This window comes from Bombus impatiens, unplaced genomic scaffold (genome assembly GCF_000188095.3).
Source record: "Bombus impatiens unplaced genomic scaffold, BIMP_2.2 scf_0232, whole genome shotgun sequence".
In the NCBI taxonomy this organism is placed as follows: Eukaryota; Metazoa; Arthropoda; class Insecta; order Hymenoptera; family Apidae; genus Bombus; species Bombus impatiens.
This window is the reverse complement of record NT_176651.1, coordinates 425,944-444,475: the sequence shown is the minus strand read 5'-3', so window position 1 is coordinate 444,475 and position 18,532 is coordinate 425,944. Positions and strand designations below refer to the sequence as shown.

Sequence of the window (18,532 nt, the reverse complement as noted above, 5' to 3'; positions counted from 1 at the left end):
TCCCACGTTTTTTGGAATTTTTACCACGTATCATTTGATACGATGGTAGCAATGGAACCACCATACCAATCAAAATAAGTGGTTTTGCAATTTTATAAATGCGCCAACCCTCATACAGGGATTATGGTTCCGGATGAATTAATGATACAAAAAATGTACTACGTAACATGGGATTGTTTTTAGCAAGGAAGAAAAGAAAACGAATAAACATAGAAATATTGTTAAGAAATATTCTTAGAGACCAGTGATTTTAGTGTTAACGTGAAACACTTAGACTTTTTGATAAATTTACAAGAATAACATGCTTCACGCTTTTAACTTAAATATACCTCGATTAACGTTAAAATCAATAATTCCCTGAAACTTGTTAAAGTAAACGGTTACATGCCACGTGTCGAGATCGTCGTGAGAAGATCGAAGCATCGATCATCGTTTACCGGAGGCCCGGATATCGGAAACGCAGCGTCTGACTCGCGTTTCGTCCACCGAACAAACAAAGTAAATCAGCGCAAGTGGCTACTTTACGCTTCCTCTACGACTCCTGCAAACTCTGGCAATTAATTAGGAAATTTCAAGAACCTAACGGACAGCTGCAGAAAAACTACGACAAAATATTCGCGGAACGAGTCGTGCGAAAATAACAAAGGCTCGCAAGAATACGTGTCGCGATCGTAAAGATGGTCCGAGGGGGAAAAAAAAGGGAGAAAATTGTCCCGTGGAGGAGTTCTGGTAAAGACAAGCAATCGGTGTTTTGAACGCGAAACTGAAATGTTTTTTACGACACTCTCGTCTCCTGCTTGGGATAGCAATTTTATGAGCGAAATACGACCGTAACACGGGGGAGAAATACTTTCTCATCGTCAAAACACATGGCAAATGTTTGCGTTGTAACACACGTAGAAACCTTACGAGTGCGGTTGCAGATGCGCTTTCGATATCGATTCTCCCACCCGAGATTCTTGAACAGCAGAAACTAGAGACGCTTTTTTTCTCGGTTCCGCCAGCCACGCTTTCGCTTATCTGTGTCTTCCATCTCTTAACCAGATAGCTGTTTCTCACGAGTATACTCGTCACAAAAAAGTGGCAATATTTTGCTTTACGACGAGCCCCTGTCGGTAAAAAAATTGAAGAATAGAATGGTCCTTTCGTTTACCATTTAATTCTAAATTATAACAACCAAACTAAAGAGAATTTCAAGCAAATTGGAATAGGGTCTATACATAGACGATGATCTCACAAAAAAAGAAAGAGAGGTACAGCAACACATAAAAAGGGCAGCCAGAGAAAGAAGATAAAAGGGGGGATATGTAAAGAGGGATACAAGAAACTAAAGAGAATTTCGACCAATGGCGATCATGTTCGCGAAGCTTTTACTACGATTCAGTCAGACATCCGAAATTTTGTGCCTAATCGCGCAACAAAACCGTGGCAAATGCACGTCTTGATCATCGATCACTTCGAACTTATATTAGCGCCCCAAACTGACATAGTTTCTTTAATCAATCCGATCAGGATGCTGGGACGATGATTTAATAACCAATTAACAGTAGCAGCGAATTGACAAATTATGGATTCCTATTCGATAATTTTACAATTTCCTATTGCAAATAAAATAACCAAACGATTCGTAATTTACATTATCTAAAGAAAACACGTGCTAATCCGCCAACTGTCACGAAGCTACAGCTATTTCACGCGAGAGACATTCTCAGAATGTTCAAACGAGAAGCAGGAAATTTGAAAAAGAAATTATACGTTGCCCAAGAAGTTTCAGATCCGCGACGGTATTACGTTCCCCTAAAAATTTCTCTTGAAAACGACTGCATACTTCTTTTGTTCAACTACTCGCTCCTATGGTTGTACAATATCAAGGGAATAAAGGTTGACAGCATGGCGTGTGTTCTTTTATGAATTATCTCTACCGAATCGATGAATAATTCAACGTTGTTTACAGAGCGGAACTATTTACTCTGGCCGAAGTTCACGTTGAAGTTTAAGAAGCGTTAAGGCTGTCTCACCAGGTTGCAAGCAGCGAGTGCAAAGTGTGAACCGAGGGACGAAAAGCTTGAAAAACGCAAAGAACTGACGCTGGAATAAGTTCACGTGCTAGTTCGACCCGGTATTAGAATATTTATGACTATCAAACTACTTCGAGTCCGCGGAGTCTTCTTTCTCTTTCTTCTTCTTCTTCTTCTTTTTTTTTTCAACTCCTCTCATCGAACGAGAATGCCTCTCGAAGCGTCGTCAGTCGTGCGTTATCGTTGTTATCGTTGTTATCGCCGAGACTTCACAACCTGCAAAGAGGGAACGAGATTTTCCAGGATCTTCGCTTTAACTTGGAGAAGTTTGCCAGAGTCAACTTCTGCCTCGGCTTGCGGAAATCCAGCAACTGTTATCCTTGGACGATAGCTGGCAATTTTCTTTAATAAGCCCAGCCTTCTTCGGCTTCCGTCATTCCTTGTTCTTTTCAATCCGTAGCTACGACTTGGTTAAAGTACGCGTCACCAATAACAAAGCATTGCGACCAATATAAATATTTCATCGGGTATCCGATGATGAAATAAATCGACAATTCCATCTGAGCATCCTAGAAGCAATCGACTTTCCGCCAGTATCCTCTCGTCTTCCTTTCATTCGGCTGCGTCGCAAGACAAAAGCAGGGAATACGTTGAATAAATCAGCGTGTGTTTTTCCTCCAGCGAACGATAAGAAGAACTAGAAGAAGCAGAATCGTACGGAAGGCGCGAGTACTGAACACGGTGTCTGGTCAGATATCAAGATGACGTTTGGATGGTCGCGAGCGGAGAACGGGTCATCCAAGACCCCAGTCCGCCTTCTTTTCTATTGGGGATGAGAAGGCGGAAGCTGAACTACGAAGCGGCGGGATATATGAAGGGGGTGGAAGAAAATGTCTGCAAGTGGAAGTCTGGCCTCGACTGCCATCGAGTCTCCTTTCAAACGATACCTTATACTCGGCTCGGGGCCTTTCGTTTCTTACACCCTTAACTCGAGTCTCTATCCACCTTCTTGCCTCTGGCAAGCTGGCTTCCACTCAGCACCGACATAATAGGAATTTAATACCGTAGCTTCGGGAATAAAACGGAAGGCGGGAGAAAGAGAGAGAGAGAGGAGGAGGAAAGGAATAGAGTGAGAGATCCCGACACCAGGCTACGCTGCGATTATTTATAAACCATTGATTTCTCTCGCTGTCCGATATAACGCGCGACCACCTAGCCATCTTCTGGACCTGACATACCTGGCTTGTTGCACTTTTATGTGTTTCACTTATACGCTCAACTTGTCCCGGCTGGTTCAGCCTTCTCTTCCTCTTCTCGTTCTTGCTATCGTTAGGCGACGAGGATGACGGCGTGCTGCGACGTCGTGTAGCCAGCAGCCGTGGAGAATCTGGAACGTTAAAGCAGCTCCTCCGGTGGCTGGGGTCCCTGGAGAAATTCGATAAATTCGGTGCCCGGAGCTCTCTCCCGCTGCTCGATCGCGTAATTCGACGTGAGAAAGGCGACGGGGGAAAAATGAGGAGCGATGCTGATATCGACATTGCTCGCTACGAAGATGTGTGCAAAACCGGCCGTCCGCCAGCTATCGCAGCTGTAAATTTCGAAATATCCACTCGCTAGCTTATAGTCGTGTGTATGTACAGGGTGTCTCAGTATCGATGCTATTTACAATTTTAAATTTTACACCTTTCATTTCGGAGACCTGGGACGTAGCACACGCGTCTGGCATTTCTTGTTACTTTCTTACGAATCTGGTCAGACTGGCGAAATTTACAACTTGGTAAACTGCGCGTTGGCTGAGCAGCCAAGCAGTTACGCATCACCCGTTTCATTCGCCCGCAAATGATAGATAGTTGGCGGATACGGTGAATTATTCCCTGACGTTTGATTAACTTGTTGCGTTCTCTTCGTGATTCAGTCGTGAAAACGTACAAGGAACGCGGTCGGCATCTTCGATCTTTCAACGCTACGATCGATACCGTCTCATCTCACTGAAGATTGAAAAGCATATGAGAAGTGGAAGGTTCGTGACACGTCCCTAATGAAATTCCAAAATGTTTCGTATAATACGCGTGCCTCATGGGCGTGAAAGCTTGCCATATCGGGCGATCAAAAATCGCAGACGTGACTGTGATCGATCCTAACGAATTCTGACAAGCGAACAAATTTCGTGCCATATTTTCTTCTCAGTTTTTCACGAGGAATCGCGCTTTTACGCGTTGTTTGGCGTGTCTTCGCCCCCTACACGTTGACCTCATGCGTTACATCAAAAGTTTTATCCTGTAAATAGACAAATAGATGTAGCGAATGGACGTTTGTTGGATACTCGAGCCACGGATTAGCTGGAAATCAGCGTGCAGGAAATTTTTCGGCTAACGAACAACCGGTTATCCGCTGCTCTTCTTCTTTTCTTCTTCTCTCGAAGGATTCGCGATCGTTAGACAAGTTCCTTACTCGCTTTTGTTGGATCGAGGAGAAAGGCCTTGCCCATCGATGATTAAGTCGTCCCTTGAGTTTTATCCTCAGAAGGGTAGGAGGTCCGCCAAGGAGACTCGAACCATCCCCTATCTTCGTCCTTTTCCTTCTCTGGCAACCTTAGCCAGAGGGTGGAACGTGGCTTTATCTTCGATCGTACTTTCGCGCCGCTGCGGTCTCGTTTGCGCAAAGTCGAGCGAGATAATCGATACGTCTTCGTCTACTCTCGCCACTTGGAGCAGTCGAGATGCTATTTCTTTCTTCCACCCTTGTCCTTTATACGTTTTCCGCGCGATTCCTTTTATCGAGTCACCTCCTACCTGTCTGCCGATCTCTTGTTTGTTCACTGGTTACGACCGATCCTCCCAATCGGATAATCCGAACCAAGTCGCGAGAAAATGTATTTTCCTTCGTGCTTGGCCCGTCTCGCTTGCAAGCTCGCCTTCTACGGCAAAACTTGATGCTTGTGCAGGGTCCCTGAATTTCGACCAGTAACATTGGCTTTCGTCACGCAGTATGGCAAGGGTTAGCCTAAGCTTGCACATCTTAAAATTCAATCGGCAATTTTCCACGGAACCAACAGTGTCACGAGACACCGTTAGCCTGTAACGTGATAACGTAGAAACGAGAGGATCTCGTGTGCTTTAGGCTCAACGAACAGGATTTTAAGAAACTTAGGACGCTGAGAACTGGGAAATATTTCGAGTATTGCTGCAAACGATATTTTACAGCAATTAATAAAATAAACGAAGAAATAAGATAACATCTGCACGCTACTGAATTTTACATTAATTTGCATACAAGTTACGTGTGTGTTTGCTCGTAGGAAATTATTTGTTTAACTGATTAACGAGCAACTCTTCGAGAAGATTAACACGATAAGAAACGAGTGAATATAACACACACAGGAGGCCAATAAAGAGTTAAGGAAGATCACGCAACGAAGATATCGTACGGTATAAAAATGGGGGAAAATAACAGCCAAAAACACGAAGTTGATGGGTTTGGCGTGGCTACAAATACTGTTAATCCAATTGTTAGTGGTAACATTGGTTTGGCAAGCAGATACATAGAACAACGAATGACACTTGAGGTTCCTGAACGTTCAATTGAACTAAATCCAAAATATCTGGACAGTGAACGCGCTAATTTAATGTTTCCAAAATAAACCATAAAAATGGGATACAAATGCACGTTGTTGAAGGAAAGCCCAAGCGAGCTCAGAATCGAATAATAATTATGATGATTTTTTGAGAATGGGAAATAAAACGTAGAATTTTAGAGATTTTTCCATCGAGTACATGCAGCTGTCACTTTTATAATTTATGTTAATATATTTACATATTCTCAGTGTTTATATATTCGTCGTTATTCTTATGGAATATGTTTGGTAGTTAGACAGGAAATTAATTTCTGCGCCAAGATACGATTACCGTAGGAGATATTTTCCAGATTTTCACAGTACGTGTGCTTCTCAATCGAAACAATTTTCTCCACCATCGACTACCTCATCGTCGACAACAAATCATAAATATTAAGCGGCCACGTGAACCATAAATTTTCTCGAACACCGCGCAAGCTTCAAGATATTCATGTTTCCAGAAGAATATGTGCATCCTTGGGAAACAGCTCACTCTCCTAGGGTTTTACAAACCCTCGTTGCTCATTTCCTGCGCTTTTTTTTTTAATACAGCCACGTTCCATAAACTGCAGCGTAATCGTAAATCAGAGAATGACTCATACACAATGGCTCGCGTGGGTAACCGCACACCTGCAAAAACCTTCGGTTATCGCGAAGTTTCGAACGAATCTTAAAACGGACATTAGAAGAGTGGGCGAGATATTTGATACAAATATACGTTTCGTCAAGGTAACTAAAGTTGTTTACTTTATTCTCGATATTCAGTGGGATCGTATTTCACACTTATCGCACACGGTGTAGATTTACTTCAAAGTTGATCAAGTGATCGTAACAGAATTTTTCGATGTTTTGTATAAGACACGCCACATAAAACACACAAAATTGTGTTATACGAAACGAACAAATTAATGGGAAACTGTGGTTTCATGTATGTTTCTTGAAACCGGCAATAGTTCATTCAAAGTAGTGCTTATTAGTACCATTTACGCTAATTGTTGAAAAATCTCATCGACTTCTTACCAGAGAAGCCTGCTCCATCGAAAGAGTTGCTAATTTCCTGCAACGAAAAACTGTTCTATCGCGAAGGGTTCATAGTCGACGAATTAAACGAACGAGAAAAAAGCAGCCAAAATCTTCCTTACGTTCCTTTCTGTACGCATTTCTTCCACTTGTTCTCCATTCTCAAAGACCGTGTCAGTAATACGAATAACCAAGATGCCTGTACTTGCAGAAAGATATTTAGCGGCATATGCGTCTTACAACGTTTCAAGTTGAAGATGCCTCGCGTAGTTGTTTTGTCACAGAGGATTAAAACTACACGACGCACATATTGTTATAAACAAACTCTGGACAAAGCAATTTCGTTGCTACGTGCAGCAACCGACAAGCGGCGACAGGTTCAAACAAGTTCAATAAATGGATGACCATGTTCTCTAGGCATAGTCAGTCAGTCAGTCGCTCGAATCAATATCAGTATCGAGTCATCGAGATCATCGGTCCAGCGATTAACTTTTCTATTCTACAGTTTAAAATATCTGTACATATAGTTAACGAAATCAACCGGTTTCGTTATTAATTTAACCAACGACATGTTTCATCGTCCACCACAGATATCCCACGATGAGCGAGCCACTGTAATCCGGTAAAAAGCTGTAGGCTATTTTTGATGCTATTTTCGCGAGATGTTCGCGAAGACTGTTGCTGAGGAAGCTTCGGTGGCGCAAAATTGCACGTTCGCCACTCTGTCGAAACGTAAACTTAATAATCGAAATGCGGAGGACTGTGGAACCTTTCGAAACGTCGCAATTTCCAGCTTCGACGTCCACCGGCCCATGAACCACAAGTATCAAAGCCTGTTCGTGAGCCACGAATTTCCTGCCATTCGAAATACGCGATTCGCTGCAAGTGCCGTGCATCTGCAGCTTCTCGTGCGATGGAAAGCACTTAAACACGTATACGCGCCGATTTATAAGTAGTCGACTCGTTGCAACCTACAATGCAACGTCTTTCCAACATCCGCTGAGGAAACTCGTGACGGAAAGCGATCAACGTGGACCAACTTCGTTGGCAACTAAGTGGTTGCGGATTTTGTCAATACCAGCTAATGACAAAATCCGCAGTCACTTAGTTGCCAAACAACAAATAGCTACGACATGCTGCTACGTGACGTGAGCTGCAAGACGAGGATGACGACTTTGCAAAGTAAGTTTTGTTCCGTTGAAACAGAAAGGTTGGAACAATTAGAAACGTTGGTATTAAGAAGCCTAGAGACCGGGCTTGATCTTAATTAAAATTTAGTTGCGCTGTTTCTAGCTTCCAGTGACTAGGGTCGGTGATCTTCTCATCGAACTACGGGTCACGTTTCGCAAATCCTCCACATTTCAAGTCAACAACGTTCAAGCGTTTCCGTATCAGTCAAGTTATACTCGAGACAACGGTTCTAAATTGCTTGTAAATGCAGCGACCAGGCGACAAGATCCGTCATCTGTTATTTAATTGAACGCGTTTCTCGGCGGCTTTAATACGAGGACAGAACGTTTGTCTCTCTTCATCTGCTGAATCAACTGGCCGTCCCATTAAAACACCTGTTTTGCACGTTGAATACTTGTTCGGTTATGCTAACTTTCCTACGGACGAGTAGCAAATAAAATGAATTACTCGCGCAATCGTCGACTAAGATGAAAATGCTGGTGTGACTTTATTGTTTAGCGTTTTTAATGTATCGTGGAATTAACGTTTCAATCTGAAACGATACTTTTTACAACTGCTCGAATAACTTTAGCTTCCGAGAGCCGGAAAATAGAAACATTGGTGAAATTGGAAAAGCCAGAAGCGCGCTAAATTTATCGGCCAAAGTTTTAATCACAGGTCAATTGAATTCCACTAAATTTTCTGTTTCCCGCTAACGATGCTGGTAATAAATTCCTGTGCTTTACATAGCGTCGTCATGCAGCTAAGTTGGACGATATTGCTATTAGCATTACACGTTTTACTGTCCTGCTAGACACTAGACCTGTGTCCGACCGAAGCAAACAAAATTTTACGAATTGCGACTATTAGAAAAAGTCGATGATCTCCCCACGAGTACTTTGCTCCCGAAATAGCTACAATTTGGCACAGTTATCGAATCGCTCGATGATATGTCCTTTGAGAAAGCACGCTTAGCACATGGCACGTTCTCTTTTTCAGGATAATAAAAATCAGTCGTAAATATCGAATTGCGTGTGGTCGGATTACCACGTTCGTCCCGCAATCCTCTTTTACGTCGTCGATTCTTCTCAAAAGCTACGCTTCGCTTAAAACCAGCATATTGTGTCGCGTATTCGTAAATCAATCAACATTTCCGACTAATCGCTGTTTAATTTATAATTCGGCTGTGTAATTTTCTCAACGACAGTGGATACGATACGACGACACAAGCATTCGGTTGTCCGAGAAGTTTCTTTCGTTTTATAAGGAAATAATAGGCATACGATGTTTTTTCTTTTATATTAGTTTAGCGAATTATTCAGGGACGTAATAATAGAAATAGAACGAAAAGGATCATATCTAATTTAATAAAATAATATAAAATAAAAATCGTTGTTCGTCTATTTATTATGAAACGAAAGAAACTTTCCGGACAACCTAATACAACAAGTTACATTGTACACGAATTTGGATACGAACCAAACGATGTTACACATATTTCAGATATTTCAAAAAGCGTTCTGTTTTTGTTTTACACGGAGCAATTGCCAGAAGGTGGAATAAAATGATATTTTCATTGGGTTGGATAGCAGTGCTGTTACCACTTGAACATGTCCCGTTTTCTTCTTTAATTTTCTATTATTCAGATAAATATAAAGAAGTTGCTGTTAACGTGGAAACTTTCCCGTTTCGATTTTACAGTGGTTCGTTTTCCTTCTCAAAATTGCGAAACTTTTTAAACGCAGGAAAGTTAAAGTGTCTCAAAGCAAGAGATGAATTTGTAATGAGAGGAAGGAATAGGGACAAAGGGGAAGACAGAACGAGACGGAAAAAGAAGAACGACAGAGAGGGACAAAAGTAGAAACGTGGGGAAATAAAACGGCGAAAGGAAAGGGGAAGAGGAAGCAGAAATGAGAAAGACACGGAAACGAAAAAGAAAAGGGAAGGGACGAGAGAAAAGGAAGAAAATAAAATGGAAAAGCGATTGGTCCAGGTTACTATATCTATTGTTAAACCTTTCTAACTGAGACCTACGTATCGCTTGTTAAATATCGAATTTAATTGTTCGAAATCTAAGATCAGGTAATCTGTTAAAATCGTCCCACGGAAAGTATTTGCATAAAAAAAATCGTTAAACAAAGGATATTCCACTACTGTACTTCTGTAATCTGTAATCCTAACGAAAAACGAGATTAACCCCAGAAATTGCTAGCAACTTGTTAAAACTTTTGCCTTCAATTATTACCCGCTTTGAAACTTATGCGATGATGGATAAAGATTATCAGATCTTAAGACAAAAACAAAGGACTCATACGTTCAGCTTTATGGTAAAAATCTCGCCTTTTAAATGTACCATTAATATTCTCAGAATTGGACCCAGTAAAAATATTATCGTCCTTCACTCTTTCTCAGTTTTTCTACATTTCTAAGTAAACCTTGTTTCCTGCAGAACGAAAATAAAACATGTTGACATCTAAAACATATCTACCAGCGTTTTTTGTTCGTCTCACGAACCAATTTGTATCGAAACTCGCGCGCGATGTAACTTGAGACTCGTGAGATATCCCATCCGCTGTTTTAAGCAATCTACGCAGCTATTTATAAATTAGACGGCGATTCATCTGAAAATTTCAGCCATCTATCGTTCAGAACGAATGGTTCACGAATATGTATCAGAATATGCCAAAAGTTTCTTTCGTCTCGTAAGGAAATAATCGACAATGACTGATGACGAAAACCACAACGTTTGACAGATTAGGTCTCACGTTTGCTCAAACATTGCGTTGGATAAAGCAGCTGCGTGCAGATGGCGAAAGACACTTTTGGAACAAGCTGGTAACAGTAACCCAGTAACAAGAACAACGTTACAAATTGGCAAACAAATGGCGGCTATTTCATCGAAAGGGGAGCCCATCAAGGAAAAACGAAGTGAAGAAGAACAGCCATTGCCGCGTGCGATAATCATCCGGATAAAATTGTCTCGGACGAACAGCAATTCAGCTTACCTACGTGTGTAACATGGAACTTGGGACAATGCTTACATACGCGGCGATATTTGGCCAGGATGAAATTGGAAAAGTTGAGATGCGATTAACATCGCTCGGAAGACGAGACATAGCGTTGATGAACACGGCCCGGTTCATATCGATTCCCCCAAAATTTCTACGCAGACTATTTATCCGGTTGGCCTTAATCCGGCGTTTGACTCGGCGATGGAGTTCGTCCAAGCACATCCTTCGTCTACGGGGGGTTTCGCGATTGCCGCGACGGCTGAATTTCGAAAACAAAAAGGGCTGGCGAATGTTGTAAGCGGATTGGCCGAAATCCGTCCGCTCAAAGGGGGAAAATTGGAATTGGACATTTTTTACGACAGAATGAAATCGGTCGTACGAGGATGAAAGTTTCTGATAAGCTGCGCGGTAGGACGCTGTTATTTTAAATAATCCTTTCACGGCAACCATGAAATTGGCTGTGCGCGGATTACATCCTCAGAAGCCTGTTACCTTGGTCCTTTCACCGTTACATCATCGATGTAACGCTCCGCTAGCCCAGCTTTGAATCTGCTTTTGAAAAAGCGAATGCGATCGTATATGTACACCGTAAAAGGATACGGTGTATACAATTTTTGATAAGCTTAACACTTGGCCTGCTTTATAGCCAGCTATTGTAGCCTTCGTCTTTGTGGCGTACTTCGATCTCTGTACCATAGCTTGCGGTATTATATGTATAAGCCAGATACTTTTGTAATGGCCGCGTTATAAAAAGAATCTTCCGATTATACGAGCGCTCGGGAGTCGATCGTCCAAGGTGTAGGCGATAAAACGTGAAAACCTCTCTCGAGCACCCGTGACAGGGTTCGTGGCGGCCCGAGCACCGATAATTTAGACATTCGCCGACATGGAACCGTTGATGATCGGTTTCAGTCAGTCGCCGGGCAAATGTCAAAAGGTCCAAATCCGAGACTTCTGTCGGCTTCGTCGCATTAACACTGGAACTAGCACACCAGTACAAATGACTGGTTTCACAATTTCATAAATCCGCCAATCGTTTAAGGATCATTAACAATAGGAAAAATGTACTACATAAGGTGGGATTGCTTTCGTTAGAAAATGATAAATCAATGAATATACAAATATTTTGCTATTACGTATTTTTTAGAAGCCAGTCATTTTGTCAGCTATGCCTTAGTTGTAGCGTTAAATGGCTAAGTAAATGAACGAACGTGACTGGTATTTCTGAAACCATCGAGTCTCTGCCTACAAATTCACAAGTGGCATAATCGAAAATTCTGGCGGATCGCGCGACTGCCGTTTACGTGCCATCGATTGCCATCTGCGGATCCTGCTTCCAGAGAGTTTGTGCGTGTTTGAAGACCTGCCTACTCGCAGCAGCGATTACTTAGCTGAATATCGATGATCTTTCTGACAAACTCATGAGAATCTTTTAATCCTGCCCATAATCTTGTTCATAGATTGGGCAATTAATAACTGACGCGTCTCTGTAATACCAGAAATGATACAAAGATAACAACAGGAACATCTTTATCGACAGTAATGCCACACAATTAACGAGGTACGACATTAACAGGATTATCAAAGATCAAAGCGATAACGGGTCGCAAGAAAAGTATTTTAAATCTCAAGGAAAGAAACGAACGATTAATTAGCGAAATCGCGAAACAAGTTAGGGCGTCGTAACAGTTTATTTTGCCGATCAAACGATCCTGCTTGGAAGTGCACGGCTTATCTTATCGCGCGCACTAGGCGCGACATATCAGACAGCTATAGGACGATAAGACGAAGGAACGAAAACTGTTGGGGGTGAAAAAGGATTCGACAAAATCGCATTGTAAGCTCTTTGAAGATATCCCTCTTTCTAACTCAAGATGCGAAGCGTGGAAGATCGTGGGATAATCTTTTTTCATGAGATCGTATATCTTTGTAGGGTAACAGCTATAGCGTGATACAAAATACGGTGGTGGCATTGACACGAGAAATTCCGTGGACTCGCGCAAGGAAATCCATCTTAGAATTCTATGGCAAGGAAAGTTGCCATGCTTGGAATATTTCGTCTGTGTGATTCTCGTTAGGCCGATGTCAACAGATAGGAAACGTATTGTTATAACAAGGTTTTATATAACATCCATTAAAGATAAAATGTTCATAGAATTATATTCCATTCTTTGGTGAATATAAGAACATTACATCTATGTTTCATGCTATTGTTTTTAGTTGGTGGAAAATACCCGACTCTAAGAATACTTATGTGAAAACACAAAGAATATCAGATATATAGGGAACAATGTTTTCTTTGTTTCTACAATTTTTTAAACAATGCTTCTGTGTTTATATATTTTTGCATTTCTGTATATTGCATTGTAATTGTATTTTTTAATACTATGTAAATGATCCTATACATGTAGAATACGTACAGAATTCTCTTGTTAATTAATGCCGAGTAATCAGGATAACGAAGCTGATAATGAGACGTATATCTCTCGGAAAATTCTTCAAATTACGAACTAACGAACGAACACGGTTTCCTTAGTCACAATTTTCTCGTATATTTTCCAAAAAATTACTGAAAGTATCAAGAATTCCTTAATATTTTGCATACGTCTCTTAATACAAACAAATTAATTCTAAGGTTCGATAAAAAGAACCTATTTTCGATTCATCTTTAGGTATTAACGTACGCCTGTGTTTGGTGTTTCAGTGTGGTGGATTTCCGTGCGTCGAGAATATCAAGCGCAAATCGCCAAGGGTAAGTGCAACGACGAGTCTTCTGAAACGCAGAACGCGATTTGCCGTCTTATTTCACGTCGTTCGTAATATATTCGCTTGGCAACTAAGTGAATCAATACCACCCAATGACAAAACCCGCAATCGCTTAGTTGCCAACCCAAGATAAGCAAGTCGAATACGGTGGCGTGTGTACGTGGAAGTTCGTGTGGGGATCAGATTTCAGAGGTCGTACGTAGACTAACGAGCGCGATAGGTTCCGTTTGCCTCGCGATTCGCGCCAGGCCGAAGAAAGAAGCTTCGCAACATGAATTTGTGGGTATTCAGACGTCTTTCTTATGTAATCAAATTACTGGAATCCAATTAATAGAGTGTCGATAACGCGGCGACGTGCACGAAGCTCAGACAGACTCGAGTGAGTTCGTTCGCCGGCACAGACACACGTACATACGTGAACCAACATAAACGAACACGTAGATGCACGGACACACAGGGCCACGCGATCGTAATTAACCGCACATTCGATGCATGTATGCAGAAACCACGCGTTGTTTGCGAATAGCAATTCCGAGCGTACGGGATTGAATGTAACATGGGGCGCACACAACGTGGCCAATGCGAACAGTATCGTCCTGTGTGTTCGTCTTACGGGCCTATTACTGAACTTGGCCCGGGTTGCCCATAGGATTGTTCAATGAGTGATTATGCGGCCGAAAATGAGCAAGATTTGCGGAACACCGGCAAATGATAGCTTACCCATGACGCTGCAACGTGTTATACAGCATGCAAATTACCTTACGCCTATGTTACACGGCAATTGGACGTCGCAGCGTTACGCGAAATATCATGCGCCATCTTACGTGATATTATCGTTAGCCCGATGAAAATCTTAATTTCCGATAATTCTCTGATTAAGCGGAACGTGCGTTCGCTACTCTGCTTTTTTGATTTTTCTTATTTATCGGTTTACAGTCAAAGCAATATCGAGCGTTATCAGCGACTATTGGCCGAATTAACTAAACGTTCTGGGTAAGCGTTTACGATCGCTAGAGCCAGAAGGGATGATTCGGCTTAGTCGTAAATCATCGAGAATTCCAATAATATTGCAGCAGGCTACCAACGTATTAGGTTGTCCGGGAAGTTTCTTTCGTTTTATAAGGAAATAGTACACGTACAATGTTTTTGGTTTTGTATTAGTTTATTGAATTACGCAGGGGCGTAATAATAGAAATAGAACGAAATGGATCATATCTAATTTAATAGAATAATATACAACAGAAGTTGTTCGTCTATTAGCACCTTATGAAACGAAAGAAACTTTCCGGACGACCTAATACCTTGTTATGGCGTCGAGATTGTAGCTGTTTCTTTTTCTTCTTGCTTCGTTATACTTCTTACATTCCAGCGTCGTTTCGTTGATAGTTATTGGTATATTACACGGCGTAGGTTATTGTTTAGGAGAAGATGTGAACGTGTTAGTTTGCTGTGTTCTGGTCTGATTCGGGTTATCGTTCCTTGTCGTATCATAGTTCGATATTTGTAACTTTATCTGTTACTAACGATTTTAGTTAAACGAGAGGCGATCTAACGATATTAGAGTCTTTTTTAACGACGTAACGACAACGTTAGTCAATCGACGTAACGTTAGCAGCTTCCTTCGTTAATTCATTAACGAAATTACCGGTTAATTCTGGCTCAACGAGAGGGAACATTTCCCTAATAATACGAATAGCAGCACTGTAATTGGAAATTATCATAGTGACACAAATAGTAAATAGAATGGAATTAGTTAATGGGTAACGATACATGGTAATTAAATGCACAGAAAATTTGCTTCATAGAAGATAATTAATACCGGAAACAACGCTACTAGATATTAAACTACAATTCCAATTCTGTCGTGTTCTGTCGTGAAATGAAGCAGGTTATAGATTTACTGTACAAAAATAATTAACCAAATTAACACTGACTGCCACGACGAAATCACATGTTTCACTCAGGACGACACGGGAGTATTTGTTTATTCAAAGCGTATAATGACAAAATAATAATAAATTGATGATGTAAGACAACATTCTTCCCCAATGGACCATTTGATCCAGGAAATATTCATATGAAAGTAATAATATTCTAATGAATATGTTTTAATATTTATTTTAAATAATTGATAAAAGTCGAAACAATATATGTTTTTAACAATTACTGGAACTTAATCTGTAATTCCACAATCGTTGGATATCTTTTGCTTAAAAAATTGGAAACTAATGTCACAATTTACTCACCAAACGTATTAACATTTTGACTGCCACGTCGAAATCACATGTTTCACTCAGGACGACACGGGAGTATTTGTTTATTCAAAGCGTATAATGACAAAATAATAATAAATTGATGATGTAAGACAACATTCTTCCCCAGTGGACCGTTTATCTTATTGTTGGTCACGGGTGACCACCGTGGCGCCTTGGTAACAGTTGATAGCGACATGTTGTAACAAGGCTTCGTATGTTTCAACAAACCATTCGCATTCGTCGTTTCGTCGTAAGCAAAACGTGCAGAATATATTGTTGAAACGCGTAGAGGATATTAGTAAACAGTATTAGGATTATTTTTATGATTTCGGCGAAATATTCGGCTGAAATGATAGAGGCGCGGAAAAAGAATTATGTTCGTGATAAAACAATGGTAGTGGTAGATTACAACAGAGGAAAATGTGCTGTAGATTTATCAGATCAAATGATAGCATATTCTACAGCACATAGAAAGACTCTCGAGTGGTATACAAAATTAGCTTTAGAGTTATCGTTAAATACATCAATTTCAAACGCGATGATACTCTATAAACAAGCGACAAAAATAAGAATCAAGATACCAGATTTTAGAATGGTACTCGCCATGCACCTTACACGGTGCCATTCACCAGAACCGTCAAATGTACTTATTCGATAAAGATTGCCACACGAAATGCAGAAGAAAGAAGGACAAGCGTAGCTGGCGCGAAAATTTTGCAGAGATGTTATAAAAAAAATGTTAAACAGTTAGGATCAAAACTTGCCAAGAATCGGACCAAAAGGTAACCACCTATTGTCCGGATTATATTGACGAGCCACATTTATGTTTAGAGTGTTTCAACACAGTGCACCGTTAGATGCAACATTTGTTCTCATTTTTTTTTACTGTTGTTCTAATAAAAATGTTTAATTGCACGGAACCAGACAATGACACCAGTGACTTTCGCTTGTTCCAAAAGGTACCGAAACGAGCGTGAAACAAATTCGTTGGCAAAATAGAAAAATACAGGAAATCGATGTATAACTAGGCAGCTGTAAAAAGTATGTTATACATCGAAATTGTAGAAATATCGGGAGCAGAGAGGAAAATCGTGTAGTAAAGTACAGGCAGCAATGTATAAGACGAAGTAAAGTCGAAAATGGCGTGTGGCAGGGGAAAATCTGAAAACAATGCGCCCCATCTACCTATGTATGTGCATACAGTGCATAGGTACAACTGCATTGCGTCAGATGCATCGTACGCTAGTCCGGAATAACGATACGTCGCTTCGTCGCCTAGCACGCCGTTGTGACTTGCCTCGGAACAATAATATTACACGTCCTCTCGTCTATTTTCTAGCTGACACCAAACTGCTGCCACTTGCTGCGTGGAATTATTCCAAGTACTCCTTCCTTCTATCTAAATTTCGGGATCGCTGAGAAAATTGAATCCTCCATGTACCAGACGAGCTTTCTACGTTTCTCTAGTGCGATCCATGTTATTTCTATCTGTTTGACGAATTGACAGAGCACCAATTGTTCTGATCTCTAATTCCACCCTATTCGTACTCGCCAACTGACATTTTGCTTGACACAATTCAACACTTTGATTGCCACGCCGAAATCACGTGTTTCGCTCAGGACGTCACGGTGTTTTAACATAGAGCACAGTTAGATGCAACAATTGTTCTCATTTCTTTTCTATTGATGTTTTAATAAAAATGTTTAATCGTTCTATGGGGCATTTTTTATTTCAAAGTATTTTCTATTTATCGGTTATATTCATAACTGTCAATTTTCATACAATTTTTATAATTGTAAGAAGTTGAAGCGCTCCGGTCACCAATGACCACTGTGGCGCCACAGGAGAAACCATAATCGATCATATTTGATACCCGTGACAGTCAAAGTGTCAAAGGCCGCAAATAAAAAGAGAATAAGTCACGTAACACGATTTTTCTAGAAGAGTTAAAATCGAGTATGTTGATCTAACTCCATAGTTTTCAACAACTATCTTCCCATTTGATTTTCGCGACCAGCTTTCTGTTTCTGTTATCCTTCGGAACAGTTAAAAGATACTGACAATGTTAATTATACTCGCTAAGATTGATCCGAATTAAGTTAAAATTAATATTACTCGCTTCTTAACAAACACAGTGGATTTAGCACTTATTCTCAAGAAACTTGTACCTTAAAATCTAACTCATTTCGTTTTGCAAATATTTCCTATTAAAATTCTACTTTTCAATCAGCAAGTTAGGTAAACGTCAAGAAATGAACCTAAACGAACCTGTCGTATCTTTGCTATGTGGTTTCCGTATAAAAATTCGTCCAACCATAGTTGTGAGACAGTTGCGTTAATTGTAGTTTGGTCAAGAAAGATCTCTACTTTGTAAAGAGAACTTGTAATTTGTAATATTCTGAACGTATGGACGCCGTGTTCTGACGTCCCGAGACTACTGCAGCTAGCTTTAACAGGAATGTAATGATGTATCGATGATACACTGAATAGAACTGTACACTATCGGTGCGTCATGAAACTCTCAATAGTGCTACGTAATTGGTACAGCAGCAAATTGATTGAATACCGTTCCGGACCACCGTAACCTACATCTGAAAGTTACAAACTAAGATACTTTCCGGATAACGATATGGAACTGAAAAATATTTACGAATTCCAATCCCCAGAGCTGTGCAACT

At 40.7% G+C, this 18,532-nt stretch overlaps 1 protein-coding gene across 1 annotated transcript in view; it reads left to right on the top strand.

Moving 5' to 3' along the window:
• The window catches only part of LOC100744926 (neurexin-3b-like), a gene marked incomplete at its 3' end in the record, with an annotated part of 469,693 nt that overhangs the window by 26,143 nt on the left and 425,018 nt on the right, over positions 1-18,532 (top strand). The window contains exon 2 of the mRNA XM_033320044.1: positions 13,537-13,584. Coding sequence (XP_033175935.1) covers positions 13,537-13,584 — 48 coding nt within the window. The remainder of the gene's footprint in view (positions 1-13,536; positions 13,585-18,532) is intronic.